Source organism: Myxine glutinosa, chromosome 4, assembly GCF_964187855.1.
Source record: "Myxine glutinosa chromosome 4, kmMyxGlut1.1, whole genome shotgun sequence".
In the NCBI taxonomy this organism is placed as follows: domain Eukaryota; kingdom Metazoa; phylum Chordata; class Myxini; order Myxiniformes; family Myxinidae; genus Myxine; species Myxine glutinosa.
In genome coordinates, this window is record NC_136264.1 from 65,529,768 (window position 1) to 65,549,236 (window position 19,469).

Below are 19,469 nucleotides of genomic sequence, written 5' to 3' on the forward strand. Positions count from 1 at the left end.
TACATTTTGTAGTCCATTGTATTATTTAAATAAACATAAATGCAAATTTCGCATGTGGAAAAAGTAAGTACACCCTTGGCTCTAATAGGTGGTATTGCCCCCCTTTGGCAGAAACAACCTCAAGTAGGCGTTTCTTATAACTATCTACCAGTCTCTGACATCGACTGGGAGAAATGTTTGCCCACTCCTCCATGCAGAATTCTTTCAGTTGTGCGATGTTTGAGGGTTTCTTGCATGCACAGCTCGTTTCAAATCCCCCCACAACATCGAGATGGGATTTAGATCTGGGCTTTGACTTGGCCATTCCAGAACCCTGAAGGAGCTGTGCTCCAACGCGAGTCGAAAGAATTGACGCGACCAAAGACGGAAATTCGTCCGAGTTGCTTTATTACACGTATCAAACTCGGGCACTCTGAAAAGCCCGTTTATCGGGCAGCAATATATATACACATTTATGCCGGAACGTTCCGGAGCTTTCCGCCCTACCCCTTCCGCCTTACGGCATGCCCGAGTGTCAAGGGCGAGTCCTGGAAAGGCGAGTCTGGACATGCCCGGGCGTCCTGGACGCGGCCTGGCAAGTCAAGGCTGGGCGTGCCCGGGCGCTCTGGGCGAGCCCTGGAAAGGGCGAGAGCGGGCATGCCCGGGAGAGAGGCGCGTCTGGGCCCGTCCGGACGAGCCCGGCATGGCGATTGCTCCCTGGCCGCGTCCTGGCAGGTGCAAGGCGATTGTGTACATCCAGCGGGAACCGCTACAAACCCTCCATTTCTTTCTTTTCAGCCATTCCTTGGTGGCTTTACTGGTATGTTTAGGGTCATTGTCATGTTGCAAGGTTCACCTTCGGTTGAGCTTCAACTTTCCAACAGATGGCCTCACACTATCTTCAAGCACCCTCTGGTACAATGAAGAATTCATAGTGGATTCTATGATGGTGAGCTGCCCAGGCCCTGATGCAGCAAAGCTGCCCCAAACCATAATATTTCCACCACCATGCTTTACAATTGGTACCAGGTTGTTGTGGTCAAATGCTGTCTTTGATTTTCGCCAAACATGTCTTCTGGTACTGTGGCCCAAATAGCTCTACCTTTGACTCATCTGTCCAGAGCACATTCTTCCAGAAGTGCTGGTCTTTTGCCTCGGTGTTCATTGGCAAACTTTAGTCTTGCCCTGAGGTTCTTTCTGGACAGCAAAGGTTTCCTCCTGGCACACCTCCCATGCAGAACAAATTTGTGCAGCCTCTTTCTAATGGTAGACTCGTGCACTTTGACATCAACAGTGGCAAGAGCTTCCTGTAGGTCCTGTGATGACATTCTGGGGGTTCTTCAAGACTTATTTCAGCATCTTGCAGTCTGCTCTCGGGCTGAACTTGCTGGGGCGGCCTGGCCTGAACAAGTTGGCAGTTGTTTGGAATCTTCTCCACTTGTAGATGATCTTCCGGACAGTCGAATTATTGATTTCAAATTGTTTGGAGATCTTTTTAAATCCCTTCTCAGACACGTAGGCATCTATAACCTTTTTTCTGAAGGCCTCAGAGAGTTATTTTGATGTAGGCATGGTGACGCCGCACACTTCAATAACAAAGAGCAAACCAAACTAAATGTCTGAGGTTTAAATAAGACAGGTTCCTCCAAGATCCTCTCTAATGATGTTCTAATCATTTGCACCTAAGCTGGTGCACCTGATTCTAATTTTAGGTATTTGAAGTGGTGATAAATGTAGGGGTGTACTTACTTTTTCCACATGCAAAATTTGCATTTATGTTTATTTAAATTATACAATGGACTACAAAATGTAAATGTTTCATGATATTTGTTATATTATATCACCTTTATCTGTCAATATTGTTGAAATGAAGATCATATAGCTGTATGTTGAAATATGTTGAAAAAGTCAAAACTTTACATGGGGCTGTACTTACTTTTTCACGTGACTGTATATGTGTGTGTGTGTATTATATATATATATATATATATAATATACTATATATATATATAGTATATATATATATATATATATATATATTATATATATATATAATATAATATATATATATATATATACAGTGAAACCTTGACTTACGAGTTTAATTCGTTCTGTGACCGAGCTCGTAACTCAATTTGCTCGTTTCTCAAATTAAATTTCCCCATTGAAATGCTATTAATCCGTTCCAGCCCCCAAAAAACCACACCAATTTTTTTTGTTACGTGTTTTTAAATAAGAAAAATGTACTTTATAAATAACAAATAATGTATAAACAAGCACGACCTCGTATATACTGTACATAATAAGCGGCGTTACGCGCGCTGCTTGTAAACAAGGAGGAAGCGGACAACGCGGTAATTTGTAAGTCTTTATTCAAGAGCTCACTGTAACACTGGCGCGCTCCGGGCTGTGCGCCCGGTGTATATCCTGAGGCCACGCCTACCCCTCGGCGTGACCGCCGCCCACTCAGTGCGCGGAATGATGTCACCACGCCAGTGAGCTTCCATGTCCGCCACAATGTAAAGAAATAAACTGGTTTTATTAAGTGTATTTACCTTGAAGATCAGACGAAGATGCTGGCGGCACGGAGGTATATAATAAACTGGAGAGCCAATGACGGCTGTCGGCTGAAGCTAGCGGAAGTTGCTTGGCGGCCATATTGGGAAGCCGATTGTGTCTGCGTCCGTGTTTGACTTTCGTGTCTTGTGTCTTTGTCTTTCGCACTCACTCTTCAATTTTATTCTGCTAAAGGATACGACTATGTTCGAGAGACATTCGACTTGGCACTGCCAAGTCCATCCACAATCCGGAAATGGTACAGCGCAATTGATGGTTCACCTGGTTTTAGTGCAGTTGTATTCCAAGCACTAGAGAGCCGGTTTAAAGCAGAGAAGGAGACTGGCAAGAGAACACTGTGTAGCCTGATGTTAGACGAGATGGCCATCATGAAGGCAATTGACTTTTTAGGGGACAAGGTATTGGGGTACGTCGACATCGGAAACGGAGTCCAAGATGACAGTGCTCCCCAGGCCAGCAACGCACTGGTTTTCATGCTGGTTGCACTGAATGACAGTTGGAAAGTGCCTGTAGCATACTTTATGATAAATGGATTGTCGGGGAAGGAACAGGCGAATTTGGTGACACAATGTCTACTAAAATTGCATGATATCGGTGCAGAGGTGGTTTCCTTAACTTGCGATGGACCGTCCGCTCATTTGACAATGTTACGTGAGCTAGGTGCCGACATCACGCCGCAGAATGTGAAACCAACATTTCCCCACCCAGCAAATCCCGAAAAGAAAATTTGTGTTGTACTCGATGCATGTCACATGCTTAAACTTGCAAGAAACTGTCTTGGATCCATGAAAATGATGGAGGATGGCAACAAAAAAGTCATCGCGTGGAAATACATCCAGGCACTCTTTGATCTGCAGAAGAGGGAAGGCTTGCGTCTGGGAAATAAGCTCTCCCGGAAACACATCGAGTGGAAGAGCAATGTCATGAAGGTGGACACAGCCGCTCAGACATTGAGCACTAGTGTGGCAGATGCAATTCGGTTTTGCAGGGACACTTTGCAACTATCAGAATTTCAGGGCAGTGAGGCTACCTGCCAATACATTGAAACATTGGACAAACTGTTTGACATTCTAAATTCTCGCAATCCATTGGCACGAAACTACAAGGCACCACTCATGACATCACGAGAAGGACTTTTCCTGCCATTCCTGGATACTGCCTACAGTTACTTGTCCAACATCAAAAACATGAATGGTCAAGTTATGACCAATACGCGTTTGAAAACCCCCTTCATTGGTTTCATGATCTGCATAGAGAGTGTCAAAATTTTGTATTTCACATATGTCAAACCTGCCTCATCTCCCCTGCGATACCTGCTCACGTACAAAATGAGCCAAGACCACATTGAACTTTTCTTTGGAGCGGTCCGCATTGCATGTGGAAGTGGGAATAACCCAACGGCCCGGCAGTTTGTTGCCGCATATAAGCACCTCTTGATGCGACATGACATCAAGTCTGCAAGTGGGAACTGTTCTGCACAGGACTCAACCAGAATCCTGAATGCGGCTTCCTTCAAGTGCGTTGCAAAGCAGGCTGTGCCTGACGAGAGTCACGACATGTTGGTGGCCAGACGATACGACCTGGAGTTGGGATCGCCGGCAAAAGAGGACCACGACTATGCGGATATTCCAAATTTTGAGCAACTTTCCATCTTTACAGAGTCATGTGTTGGCTATATTGCCGGCTATGTGGTGAGGATGGTGAGGAAGACTCTGAAGTGTAGCCAATGTCTTTCTGCATTGACCAGTAACAACGAAGAATGGCAAACCACACGAATGTACAGCCTGATTGTTACCAAGAACAGGGGTGGCCTCATAGTTCCCTCGCACAGTGTTGTTCGTGTCTGTGAGGCGACTGAACGCTGTGTCAAGAGGCTCCTGGCTGTAAGCAATGGCAAAATGCCTCGTGAAAGTGGGATAAGAGTGGCAATTTCCACTTCTGTCCTTTCTGAGGTCGGTCGGTCTACATTTGCTTCCTTGGATCGGCACATGTTTGACTGTGAGGCAGACAGCAACCATGTGTTTGCTTTAATACATTCTGTATCACAATCATACAGCAAGATACGTTTCCATCATGTTGTGAGAACACTCGATGATGACATGAAGGAAGAGCGCATCAGGAAAAAATATTGCAAACTGGTCCTGTTTGCTCACCAGTGAGGCAACACCAGAGCAAGCTGAAATATAAGAGCGACCTCATCTCTACATGGTGTGGGTGTGTTTTGTGGGTTAACTGTGAATTGTGTGGGTTAACTACATGACAGCGTTTCATGTCATTTATGTGACTGACTCACTGTTGATGTGTTGCTGACCCATGTCAGTGTAGAATAAACTCTGGTTATCATTATATCTGCGTGGTTTCTAACATCTCGGTAATAGAAACATACACATCTTAGTTACAATATAATGACTGAATTAAGTAACATCATATAACATGACAACAAATCAGATCTTTATATTGAGGAATATTATATAACAAGCCAAAGAATGGCAAACGACGATGTACCTCAATTTTATAGATTTCTAGAAAGCTTTCGACTCCTTGCCCAGAGAAAGTCTGGGTCATAATGAAGAAATACAGCATACCTGGAAAATTAGTGAACCTTGTAAAAGCCCTTTACCAAGACTTTCAATGTGCGGTCGTCGACCAAGGTGAAACAACAGAATGGTTCAAGGTGAAGACAGGAGTTAAACAGGGGTGTAACATGTCAGGATTCTTATTCCTACTAGTGGGTGATTGGGTCATGAGAAGAACGATAAAGAACACCGAGCGGTAATTTTGGGCACTTTTTTTTCAAACAAGCTCTAAACCATTGGATTCCCCAGGAAAAATGCGTCTAGAACCAACTTCAAACTTAATGAACACCATTTCCTTAAAGAACGGGATTCTGAGCCCGAATATCAGTTCAAATATTAGTATTCTATATTAATTAAATAGTCGGCGGTCCTAAAATTCGCTCCAGCTGCATCATCAGTGCGCCACGCCTTTGCTTTGACAGGCTTACGATCGGCTTCCCAATATGGCCGCCAGACTATTTCCGGTGGCTTCACGGCGGCTAATGCTGCGAGGTGGCCAATTGGCTCTCCATATTATATACCTCCGTGGCTGGCGGAGGTGGAGGAGATGACTTTTGCCTTTTTCGCCACACTTTCCTCGCTTTCACTTGCAGAGCGTTTCAATAAAAACCTGTCCAACGAGGTTTGTTTCTTCCTCCCTTTCAAAATGTTTCGATCGTACTGCCTCGCCAAGTCGACAACACGCACACCTCGCTCATGTTTTTCGACGATTGCGTGTTTTATATCCAAGCACATCATCCTCTTCTTCTTCTCAGTACTGCCCTTGGCACTCAATTTCTTCGGATCCATGGTTAAAACTAAGAAATTTTCCAAAATAACCAAAATGCGAAAACAAAGCAGCAGCGATATACGGCAGAGATGCTTGCACGGCAAGATAACCACGTGACCGGAACCCACCTGGTGCCGGGTGGCGTAAGCTCGTAACTCAGATCTCGGCTCGCATCTCAAAGCAATAAACCGCCCGAGCGACGGCTCGTATCTCGGAAAACTCGTAAGTTGGTGCACTCGTAAGTCAAGGTTTCACTGTATATATATATATATATATATATATATATATATATATATATATATATATATATATATATATATATATATATATATATATATATCAAGTAATGAACGGCGGTTGGAAATTAAATCCACGATATCCATTTTTCCGTTCTCCAACCTATAGCTTTGTCTTTAAACACTCAACGTTTCGGCCAGCAACCCAGCGTGCGCTGAGCCTCCACTAGCCTTGATCAAGAGAAGTTCCCTTGTTCACCTCCTCCCAGATATATCTGGGGGGAGGGGTGGGCCTATTCTATCAACCAATCACAAAGCTGCGTTGCGAGACCTCGTGACCATGGACCCATGCTCGGCTTATGTTGCAAGTGTTTTGTGCGTGTTTGAGCGGTGTATTGTGTTTTGTTGTCCGTGTTGCCTGTGTCGGCTATGTCCCACTTTGTCTTTGTCCTCCTCCACGCATAGGTGTCTCTCTTGTGTATTTATGCATGAGAGGTCCGTATGCTTGTGGTAACGCCACAGTCTCCTCTGTCAATGGTGCCCGCGTTTGGCCAGTGTGCCAGGCCTCCAGTATTCGCCTCCTGGCCCGGTTCGGGGATGCCGCCAGCACGCTCACATTGTCCCATAGAGGAACATGGCCCGCCCTTATTCCATGCTTGGCGATAGCAGATCTTTCTGGGTGATTACACTCAAAGGCCTTGTGGTGTTCATTAATGCGCTGGCCTAAGGTTCTTCCAGTCTCGCCTATGTATTCTTCACCACAGTCACATGGAATGGTGTATACCACACCTGTGCAATCGTTCTTCAATCATTTGTCTTTGACCTTGGTTATTGAATGATACGAACACCTATGAACGTATAACGAAGGATCCAACGAAGAAGGAAGAACGCGCGTTAAACTCGCTGCTTGCAAGGTTAAAAAGAACAGGAAGACTATCGAGTACAAACTACCAGCGATTGTATAGCAGCAACGGCGTCGCTCCCAGAGTGTATGGGTTACCAAAAATCCACAAAGAAGACGTTCCATTGCGGGTCATAGTGTCGTGTATCAATGGACCATCTTATGCATTGTCCAAGTTCGTGGCCAATATACTAAAGTACCTCGTGGGAAAAACCGACCGAGGATTGCGCAACAGCTCCGAGTTTGTGGATAAAATAACACACACCACGATCCTTCCACACGAATCCATGGTGTCCTTTGACGTCATTTCGCTATTCACAAACGTGCCCACAACCCTGGCGGTTGATGTGGCGAGACAGAGGCTAATGGAGGATGATTGCTGAAAACAGGCCGCCGACAAGTTGAATGTTGATGACGTTTGTGACCTCCTCAGCACTTGTCTGTCTTCCACCTATTTTGTCTTTGACAGCACATTTTACAAACAGGTGTTCGGCACTGCGATGGGCTCCCCGGTGTCTGCGGTGGTTGCCAATATGGTGATGGAAGAGCTGGAAACACGCACCATCCCATCCCTCCCAACACAGCCACGTGTCTGGTACCGCTATGTCGATGACACTTTTGTCATCTGCCCCAGCACGGCTGTTAATGCAATCCAGGAGGGCATCAGTGGAATGTTTCCTTCCATCAAATTCACCTGTGAGGAAGAACAGGATGGGTCGCTTCCATTTTTGGACGTCTTGGTGAGGAGGAACCTCAATGGAAGCTTAAGTACCGCAGTATATAGGAAACCCACCCAGACCGAGCGTTACCTCGATTTCACGTCTTGCCATCCACTGCACCATAAAAGAGCTGTGGTGAATACACTCGTAAAAAGGGCAAGGAATATACCGTCCACCTTGAAGGGCAAAAGGAGAGAGATCAAGCATCTCAAATGGGTATTGAAAGCCAATGGCTACCCAGACCACCTCTGCCCAAAAAAATGAAATGGTACTGGCGGGTCCAAGAATCCAGGACGTGCCACAGGAACCACCTAAGGGCTTCTGCGTGCTACCATTTGTGCCACGGGTATCTCAAAGGATTGGCAGGATTTTGAGACCGGTCGGGGTGAGGGTCAACTACCAACCTATATACACCTTGAGACGTGCACTGACCAAGGTCAAAGACAAAAGATTGAAGAACGATTGCACAGGTGTGGTATACACCATTCCATGTGACTGTGGTGGAGAATACATAGGCGAGACTGGAAGAACCTTAGGCCAGCGCATTAATGAACACCACAAGGCCTTTGAGTGTAATCACCCAGAAAGATCTGCTATCGCCAAGCATGGAATAAGGGCGGGCCATGTTCCTCTATGGGACAATGTGAGCGTGCTGGCGGCATCCCCGAACCGGGCCAGGAGGCAAATACTGGAGGCCTGGCACACTGGCCAAACGCGGGCACCATTGACAGAGGAGACTGTGGCGTTACCACAAGCATACGGACCTCTCATGCATAAATACACCAGAGAGACAACGATGCGTGGAGGAGGACAAAGACAAAGTGGGACATAGCCGACACAGGCAACACGGACAACAAAACACAATACACTGCTCAAACACGCACAAAACACTTGCAACATAAGCCGAGCATGGGTCCATGGTCACGAGGTCTCGCAACGCAGCTTTGTGATTGGTTGATAGAATAGGCCCACCCCTCCCCCCAGATATATCTGGGAGGAGGTGAACAAGGGAACTTCTCTTGATGAAGGCTAGTGGAGGCTCAGCGCACGCTGGGTTGCTGGCCGAAACGTTGAGTTTTTAAAGACAAAGCTATAGGTTGGAGAACGGAAAAATGGATATCGTGTATATATATATATATACACAAAGAATTAAGTTAAGCACCCCTACACAACGAATTAAGGTAAGCACCCCCTAATATATATTCTTTGTGTATATGTATACATTGGCATATATTCTAAGGTATGTGAGATCAAATAATGATTGGTATGACATTAGCAATTATCCATTGATGAAATGCAGATGAGTGCACTCGTAGGGTTGAGTTGGGTTGAGTAGTGATCCGATCACGTGGGTCCTACACACGTTATTGACGCAAAGATCGCTAGAGGTCTTCTCAGAACAATGACTGTACGTTAGAAAACATAAACGTCATCCACACTGTCCGTGATGGACCTATAGCTCCATATAGGTTCCAATTGAGGTGAAAATATGCCTAAAATTCCCAAAAAATTTCACCTTAAATTATTCAGAATAAAATAATGAAAACGGCATGATTGTTATGTTTTTATGTGACCATAATATCACTTCTCCAGAAAATATAACAATATCATGGGTATATTACACTGTTTTGACGACAACAAACTTGTAATGTGCGAGGTTGTAAAAAAACGGGGGGGGGGGTGCTTAACTTAATTATTTGTGTATATATTATATATGTTATTATATATATATGTTATTATATATACGTTTGCTATCTACAATTTACTTTATACTATTTACAATTTACTGCCATGTGAATTACTGCAGTACTTACCTGCCATGTCTGGTGTGTGTGTGTATATATATATATATATATATATATATATATATATATATATATATATATATATATATATATATATATATATATATATATATATATATATATACACAAAGAATTAAGTTAAGCACCCCTACACAAAGAATTAAGTTAAGCACCCCCTAATATATATTCTTTGTGTATATGTATACATTGGCAAATTGCGAAGATGGTCCCTCCAATAGCCAATCTGGATAAATTGGAACGTGCATTACATCGGGAATGGAACAACCTGCCACAGCAACGCATACGACGGCTTACAGGGTCTATGAGACGTAGGGTTGAGTCAGTGATCCGATCACGTGGGTCCTACACACGTTATTGACGCAAAGATCGCTAGAGGTCTTCTCAGAACAATGACTGTACGTTAGAAAACATAAACGTCATCCACACTGTCCGTGATGGACCTATAGCTCCATACTTAAATTGAGGTGAAAATATGCCTAAAATTCCCAAAGAATTTCACCTTAAATTATTCAGAATAAAATATTGAAAACGGCATGATTGTTATGTTTTTATGTGACCATAATATCACTTCTCCAGAAAATATAGCAATATCATGGGTATATTACACTGTTTTGACGACAACAAACTTGTAATGTGCGAGGTTGTAAAAAAACGGGGGGGGTGCTTAACTTAACTCTTTGTATATATATATATATATATATATATATATATACGGATCCCAACCCATGGGAATTATCCGTGCTCTTAACTTATTCTGAACGTCAAGCAAGGACGCCGCACGTACCATTTGTAATGATAACCACAGTCTGGTTATTTTCTTAACACGAAGATACAATTTTTGATTGATGGTGGAATTCACATGTGTTGCATTTCTTCTTCTTTTTTTTCCAGGTTTCCATTCACATTGGAGATATCCTGCAGGAGTGAGCGCATATATCTTTTTGGTTCTGATGATGCTGAGGTCGTGCGAGACTGGTCACAATCACTAGCTAAGGTACCATCTTTCTCACACCTAGTTTAGAGAAATTGAGTGCTTCCATCTCTGGAATTTAAATCAAAACAATGGTATGTTTGTCGCTTTTTGTGGAAGTGCAGGCCTTTACTTCATTTGATCCGGCAGTCCCACATATTGAGGGGTTTTGGAGAATTGGCCGCTTGTGGTATTGGGATGGGCAACGGCAACGCGCACGACAGTCTGGCTTGTTTGCGCTTCGCTCTTCATTTTTGAACTTCTGCCTCCCCAATGATGACTTCGACTGTGGCAATGGAACAGATGCAAGCTCTTCATGGAATGATTCGTTAAATCTTCGCAAGCTGCAGGAGATTTGTGAGTTAACTGGGGATCAGGAATGGGGTAGATGTCAGGCATGTCCTTTCTCTTATGGGTTAGGGATATTGTATATTTGACGTCCGTCTTGGCAGGAAGTTGTGTTGAAAGTTAATTGAACTGCAACAGTTATTTTTATTCTAAATACTTTCCAATTATTAAATTGGAAATCCAATTGGAAATTCAGAAATTGCAGTTCTCGTATATTTAATTCATTTTTTTGTTTCCTTCTAAGTCACTTCATTGATAACAAACTGTGACGTATTGTCACTCCAATCTGGTTTTACAAACCGACGTGATTAATCCACATGAATGTCACTGGGCCGTTGTCCTAGCGTCGCCTTGATATTGTCTCTCAATCAAATGTACCTTTCATGCACTGTGGATAACTAGTATTGCCATGTAATTGTTGCTCAGGAGTGCATATTTCACTCCTCAAGTAATTTGTGGCCAAATTACCAAAAGAGGTTAACATCTTATCTGTTTTTCTCATGATATTCCAGAGGGAATTTGTACACATTCGATGCCCTATAAAATCAGGACGTCAGACAGTCTAGTCGGTTGTCCCTTCTCAACCATCAAAATAAAACGAGTGAATTTCTTGTGATTTTTTTATTTTATTTTTTGACACCGGAAGTTGAAAACACTGGAAATGATGTCAGTGTATTATAAATTCGCCTGGAAAATACCTGTTTTTATCGAGGCAAACATTTCATTAATATTTAAATTAATAACAATCTTTGATTTGCATCGCCTCTGTTTAAGTATGCTTTGGACGATTACCACCACTTATTTTAGCAGGCCCAATTACTACCATCTCCTTGTTAGGTCATCTGATAAGGAAGTTTCATCCAAGTCTTTCACAAACCGGCTGACCAGGCCTTGTGTTCGACTGTGAGTGGGAGGAATTGGTAATTTGTTCAGGGTGCCAAAGATAAATCCCCTAGTCCTTGCGAAAGACAACTAATGCTGACAGATGGGACATCCAGTTTAATGTCCAACTGAGTGATGGGACACTTTGTCATGAAACATCTGACTTGAGAAGCACCAATCCTACAGTTTATAGTTAGGCCAGGAATGAAACCCAAACAAAACAGCTCAAAGGGAAGTGTCAGACCTATGAGATTGGCTTAGAACATGAAGGAACAACTTCATTAAAAGGTACCATTTATCCTTGGTGCGCATGGGTAATTGTTGAGTGAAGATAATTTACTCTATACTTGGAAACCTCAGAGGGCTTTTATTACTTTACTCTCACAAACTATTTAGCTTTACTCAAAAGTGTGCACTGAAAGTGCTTTCGATTACCAGTGGAATGACTGTTTGATTTGTGGAGTAGTGAAAATACAATTGTATAGAAATACATACATTTAGTTAGTTGCCTTAAGAGGCATTCCCTTTATTTTGTGTGCTTCCCCTTCTCTCCCCATCTTGTCTTCCGCTCCCTCTTTTTATATATCTTGTTTGTCTGGTTGATTTGTTTGTGAAATAAATGTTAGCTCTTTCACGAGCCTCGATTCAGTATACAAAAAAAATTTTTTTTTTTTTTTTTTAATATAAATGAGCAATCAATTTTTGTCTTGTGCCACAGCTGACCAACTCATTGAAGGACACCAAACCATTGTCCTGGTGGAAAAAAGAAGGTTTGAAAGGACTTTGCTTTTTTTTATTCATTAAAGTATTTTTAAAATCATTAAATTTCTTTTTTTGTTTATGCATTTAATTAATTAGCCTGGTGTTGGCTTAGCGGTTAGCGTGCCGGCTTGGGATCCTAGGATCCTGGGTTCGAATCCCGGTCGATCGCTGAATCAACGCCAGGGGGAGTAACTCAGCCTGTCATCCTTCCGAGGTCGGCAAATTGAGTACCAGCTCACTGGTAATTCCCTGTGTGTCGCAAAAGGCGACTAACAGGGTTGGCGGCAGGAAGGGCATCCGGCCATAAAACATTGCTTCAAAAAGGGGACCACGGTGCCCAAAAAAAGCCAACCCCTGCTCCGCAGGGGAAAATGGCCTCTACGGTTGGTTCTATTCATTTAATTAATTGATTCATAATTTCTCGTTTTAGCATGGCGATTGGCGACCCATCGCTTGCATGGCTTTTCATACCCATCACTCATTTCCTTCCCGTTCTCACATTCCCCAGAACATTATACATGCAAAGCGATTCTCGGCTGGACTTTGCCTCATGGCGGCACGCAATGGAAACAGCATCTCTAAGCAGCAGCTTATCTCTCGGGCACCAGCAGCTGACTGAACTGGACGTTCCGGTGACCGTACACCGCTGCATAGAGTACATCACACAGCACGGTGAGCCAGTCGATACATCGCAGAGAGAACTTCACTCTTTTGAATGTTCATGGATCCGTGTTCCAATCCGATCACACTGCTCATGATTTTGGAATCTAAGGGTCATGTATGAAATTCATGTACAAGTACATTAGGGTATTTTAATGTCCTTGTGCTGTATGTGATATATTTAGAAGCTCCTTTATGTGCCTTAAAACGTCTTTTTTGTTTGTTTGTTCATGATTGTATTTGTTACTGGGGTATGGCAGGAATTACATCTCAAGGGATATATCGAAAGTGCGGGAGGAACTCGCATGTCCACGTTCTCCTGGAGGCAATGCGCAGTGATGCCCGTGCTGTGTGGCTCAGGGAGGGTGAGCACCCTGTCGATGATGTCGCAAATGTCTTGAAACGCTTCTTGAGGGAGCTCTCGGATGGATTATTCAAGGCCAATCAATTGGCATGGATTAAAGTTTCAGGTCAGTAATGGATCACTTCAATTTCATCAAACTATAGTTCGCATAAGTTAGTGATTGTTACATAAGTAATGTTTGCCATCAGACATACACATGTATGGGCATACCGGACTTGAAAGATCTTTGTAGTGGGGTCGGGAATCAAACCCAAACTAGACAACATTGTGCAACATGAAATAAGAATGCACACCGCTTATTAATGAACAGTGCAGAAAATACAAATGTGGAAGAGTGGAAGGGAAGATGTTGCTTAATTGGTCACATGGAATGTCAAATGCAAAATTTCACATGTCCTCTGAGCTGTCTAGCCTGGGTTTGATTCCCGACCCAGCATAGAACTGTCATCCCGGAGTTTCCCAGGCAGGGCAAGGCATCAATGTGTGTGCTGTCCCTTGGATGGACCTTAAACTGGGTGTTATATCTGCCAGTATTTGGTGAACGTCAAAGATCCCCCAGTGTCTTTCCTGAAGAGTATGTGAGCTATCACTGCCATCATAGTCAAATTCCAAATTCCTGCACTCTTATTTGAGTATCATTTGGTGGAGTGATGACCCATCCGGGATTGTATCCAATCCACATCCAATCCACCCGATTCGGTGATGTAATGGTTACAGCTTCCTCTCTGAGCCCGAGAGGTCGGCGGTTTGAACCCCGTTGTTACAGGTGTTGGCTTGTGTTGATAACACCGCCCAGTGTACTGTGCACATGTACTTCCGGAGTCACCTGCGGGCCGGGAGTGCCGGACGCGGAACATGGATTGCTCCAACTACTAACGGCTCCGTGTCCTTTTATACGAGCATCTGAAACATGGTGACAGAAGTGGCTTGATGCAAGTTACCCCATAACGGACTCCTTCAAGCACCACCGCGTGTACAAAAGTGAGTGAATAACTGTGATCTCCCGCCGCAACGTGCTGTGCTGAAACGCCTCGGGCATAGGCCTTGATCAACATGGCTGCCAACATTCCACCCCCGGACACGATGAAAATGAGTGGTGACTGGAGCAGTAATTGGGACAATTTTAGAGCTGAATTTGAGGATTATCTACTCGCAACCGGTCTGAATGAGAAGCCAGAGGAAGTGCAAGCGGCAACTCTGAGAATGGTGATGGGCAGCGAATGTCGTCATGTTTATAAGCACAACTTGAATCTCACAGCCGAGCAGGAGAAAGACGTGTCGGCCATACTAATTGCGTTGGAGACGTACTTCAAGCCGGCAATAAACGTGATTTTTGAACGATACGTGTTCGGCAGCTGTAAGCAAGAAGAGGGAGAATCGATTGACAATTTTGACACCACGTGACCTTTACCTGTGACCAACAAGTTGCTCGAGCCTTGTGTGGTGCCAGGTGTTTTGGAGAAACTGCGTCAATAAAAGCAGATATCCAAGCTCGGCTATGACAGGTCAGCCAGAGACTTACCTGAACTAAAAGTTGGTGAGTGCATAAGTATGAAACCACTGCCTGGAGACCGAACTGGTCGCTGGAAAATAGGAACCTGCGTGCAACAGGTTGCCCCACGCTCCTATCTCGTGGATGTGGAGGGTGCCCTGTATCGCCGCAATCGCGTGGACCTGAGAGTAGCTGAGTCAGCACCACCTCCCTGTTATGGACAGCCCTCGGATTTGCTAGCGGAGGAAAGGCACAACCAGAGCATCACAAGACCGGATGTGCAAAGTGAAGACAAAACTGCCATTGAGCCTGAGGGCTGCAATGCTAAGAAGAATTTGGTGAGAGTGAGCACACCAGCAGGGAGGACCTGCAGCACACCCTCAACATCGGCGATGGTCAAAGAGCCTCTCTCACACAGGAGCCCTGTTTTCTCCCGCAGTGGAAGACTGTCAAAAGCCCCAAACAGACTTGATCTGTGAACTGTTACAAGTAACAGCAAGGACATTTAGTTATTGATTTGATGTCATTGATTGGTGGAAATGTTCAGCTCCTGGCATAATCCTATGTTATAATTTAGCCAGAATATTGTTATGTTGTGTTACCAGTTTACATCTCTTTTCGAAATTTTGGTAGAATAGATTGCATCACTTGATATTAGTAATGTTAAAAAAGGGAGATGTTACAGGTGTTAGCTTGTGTTGATAACACCGCCCAGTGTACTGTGCACATGTACTTCCGGAGTCACCTCCGGGCCGGGAGTGCCGGACGCGGAACATGGATTGCTCCAACTACTAACGGCTCCGTGTCCTTTTATACGAGCGTCTGAAACACCCGTCCGAGTCATAGCAAAGACTTTTAAAATGCACGTGCTGCTTCTTTCCTTGATGCTGAGCATTTAAAAAGTATAGAGCACTGATAAATCATGGACTGGCAATTTAGCAAAGCAATAGTGGTTGATTCCATGTATCCCACGATATCAATGGTATTTTGAAACATTGGAATACTTCCTTGAGTCAACATGAATCCATTGGTTTAGTGGAATTGTCAATTCAATTGAGAAGTACACGTCATCTATTAATTTAATTTCAAACTCTGGAATATTTGAAAAACTCATCAAATGATGTCAATGCTCTTGAAATTTCTGTTGTAAAACGTTTGCGGTTTTTATCATTGTATGTCCATATCCCTGACAAACATCAGGTGAATGTGTTAATCACTCTGGAATGATCAGGTACGATTTGCACACATGGATTTCCCAGGTGTTTGTGGCCACATTTTCCTTTAAGGAAATGCAGGTGTGGTTTTGTATGGAAATGAATGTATTTCTTGTACTTGGCCTTGAGATATGGTGGTCATTACTGTGTGGGAGTCGGCGTGAGCGGTTACTGCCATTGTGTGGTGGTGTTGCGAGGCTCAGTGTGTGTGGTTACTGCTATGGTGTGAGTGTTTGTGTTTATTGGGGCACAGTGAGTGCTGTGGGGCTTGGTGTGAGAGGTAAATGCTATGATGTAAGTGTCGTGGAGCTCGGTGTGAGTGTTGTGGGGCTTGGGGTGAGTGTTGCGGGACTTGGTGTGAGTGTTGCAGGCCTCGGTGTGAGTGTTGTGGGGCTTGGTGTGAGTGTTGCAGTGCTCGGTGTGAGTGTTGCGGGGCTTGGAGTGAATGTTGCTGGACTCGGAGTGAGTGTTGCGGGACTCGGAGTGAGTGTTGCGGGACTCGGAGTGAGTGTTGCGGGACTCGGAGTGAGTGTTGCGGGACTTGGAGTAAGTGTTGCGGGACTCAGAGTGAGTGTTGCCAGACTCGGAGTGAGTGTTGCCAGACTCGGAGTGAGTGTTGCAGGACTCGGAGTGAGTGTTGCAGGACTCGGAGTGAGTGTTGTTGGACGCGGAGTGAGTGTTGCGGGACTGGTAGTGAGTGTTGCGGGACTCGGAATGAGTGTTGCTGGACGCGGAGTGAGTGTTGCGGGACGCGGAGTGTGTGTTGTGGAGCTTGAAATGAGTGTTGTATGATCTTATGTATTGTGAGCTTTGGTATGAGGGGTGCCGGCCACAAGACGTACAACAACTGAGTAATGAGAAGCCTCCATAATGGTTGTATTGCACCTAAGGAGGTCATCTAAATGTTCCTCTGATTTATATATCTAAGATACATTTCTAGAATGGCTTCCAGGTGCAATCAAACACAGGACAGAGAACTGTACGAAGTGTTGTGAATGTCCAAGAGTTTCTCATAACTGTTGAATTAGCTTGGCTGTTAAATCATTCACTTGTTTTTCCTTAAATGGTAAACTGTCAAAATGCTCCACTTTCCAGGGTGGTCATTGAGACCAAAAACGCAACCTCGTCTGAACATTCTTTTCATCACAATGTAGTGGACATCATGCAGTGCTCTGAACAATTGAGACGTGGCATGACCGAGAACAACATGATGTTCGCCAAAATTATAATGACAATAATGAATGCTGTTGATAATTATAATGCAATGCAACATCAACGGAGATTATCATTGTGACTTCACCTTGACTGACTATAAAAAGCACAAACATTAGTTGAGCTCTTCAGCTCCCTTAACCTGTTCTTCTTTCTCCAGGTATAGAGGATGCAGAAAAGAAGCTTGCGCAATACATGGTTCTGATAAAAGAGCTTCCCACGGTGAATCGTGCCACAGTCATGTGCCTCATGGATCATCTTTATTGGTCGGTTGCTGTACCCGTTTACCTATGATCATGTTTGCAGGGGGGAATGGCAAGAGGGCAATTAATTATGTGCAAACCAAATCTGCCTCATCAGTTAAGATAGATGTTCAGACTCACAGCAAGATGGATTTTCCTTTGCTGTCTAACTGATGAGGCAACTTCACTTTGTGCACAGGTCTTATTTCTGAATCCCTCACTTCATAGTTTATCTTTAAAAATTCACTTTATATTTAAAACAAACAAAGATTTTCATATAAAGTCTATTTCGGACTTGATGTTAACTCACATATAATTTCAAGATGTCCTCAGCATGTATCTCAATACGATCAAGATCAATAAGCTTGGCTTATTGTTGAAAATTTGATCGGACGTTCAAGTAAAATTTGTCACTTTATAGTTTATTTATGGAGATAAAAAAAATTGTCTGACTGTTAAATGTTCAAAAATTTGATGTGTGCACGTTCTTTAAATCCTTTCTAGGCACCGTGAATGTGACTCGGAGATTATCTGACTCGGAGTCCCTTATACTAGCAGTTGCTTAATTGTTGATACTGAATATCCATCCCACCATTTCATTCCAAAAGAGCAGGCCGGTGTGGGCCAGTCAGTATCCAGTCGGATTTTAAATTCCTGTCTTGGTTGTGGTCTCCATCGGCCTCCTCCTGCCACGATATAGTGACCTGTGCAGGGGTAAATACTCAGCGATGGAAACTTTCACCACCTGTCATGGAAAGCGTGCAGCCCCCAGACTCTAGATTAAGTTCTAGTTTCTCAGAAGCTTGATAAAATTTTCTCTGACAGGTTTCTTTTTCCTTTCCCATCAGTTGGAAAGTACGCTATCAATTATTGCTTTCGTTTTGTTGGTGGTAATTTGTTTTGAGTTTGGTAGGATAGTCGAGAGGTATGCACACACCCCTGTGGGGTTCAAAAATTCAGATTTAGCCTTAAACTGTCATCCTGGTGTCTCACAGGCATGGCGAGGCATCAATGTGTGTGCCGCCACTCAGATAGACTTTAAACTGGGTGTCCCATGTCCCATCTGCCAACATTAGCTGATGGATGTTAAATATCCCACAGTGTCCTCCGTGAAGAGCAGATGAGTTATCGCCGGCATCCTGAACAGATTACAAATTCCAGCGCACTCACTTGTGTATACCGTGTTGGAGTTGTGATCCATCCAGGATTGTAATCCCTAGGCAAGAAACTGCTTCAGTAGAACCAGTGTTACTACTCTTAAAATAAATAAATAATTTAATCCAAGATGAGCAGCTAAAATCTTCCAAGCTTATGTAGATCATTACTCATCCCTTCCTTACTCATCTGATCTTTCTTTTTGTGGTTCAGCTTTGGGTCCACAAGAATGTTAACCCCTGCACTACTCCCACACAAGATACCGGGTCAAAGGTTTTCTCCAATATCAAAACGCGCCATGAAATCCCTAACATCTTCTCGTGAAGCAGACTGGACAGCCGGCTTAACTTCCCATCTGAAGTATGGTGCGGTTAAGCAATGTACTGCACTGCTACCTCGCTAGATGACAGGTTTAGTGGGATACAATTTTGTCGATGTAGGCGATCGTGCTACAAAATGATCAAATTTCCAAAAAGTGTTGATCGGTAAACCCTGCACAAGACACTCGATACCTACTTCCGTGTGTGTTGAGTGATCACGCAGACTTGCTGCATTCCACTCTCTAACCTTAGCTGGCTGGTTTGA

The 19,469-nt window shown here is 43.9% G+C and overlaps 1 protein-coding gene across 8 annotated transcripts in view; it reads left to right on the forward strand.

Moving 5' to 3' along the window:
• The window catches only part of LOC137424708 (arf-GAP with Rho-GAP domain, ANK repeat and PH domain-containing protein 1), a 189,490-nt gene that overhangs the window by 130,065 nt on the left and 39,956 nt on the right, over window positions 1-19,469 (forward strand). For all 8 annotated transcript variants that reach the window (XM_078775817.1, XM_078775816.1, XM_078775821.1 and 5 more), the window contains 6 exons: window positions 10,475-10,577; window positions 10,679-10,910; window positions 12,502-12,553; window positions 13,054-13,217; window positions 13,466-13,675; window positions 17,648-17,753. In XM_078775817.1, the coding sequence (XP_078631943.1) occupies window positions 10,475-10,577; window positions 10,679-10,910; window positions 12,502-12,553; window positions 13,054-13,217; window positions 13,466-13,675; window positions 17,648-17,753 (867 nt within the window). The remainder of the gene's footprint in view (window positions 1-10,474; window positions 10,578-10,678; window positions 10,911-12,501; window positions 12,554-13,053; window positions 13,218-13,465; window positions 13,676-17,647; window positions 17,754-19,469) is intronic.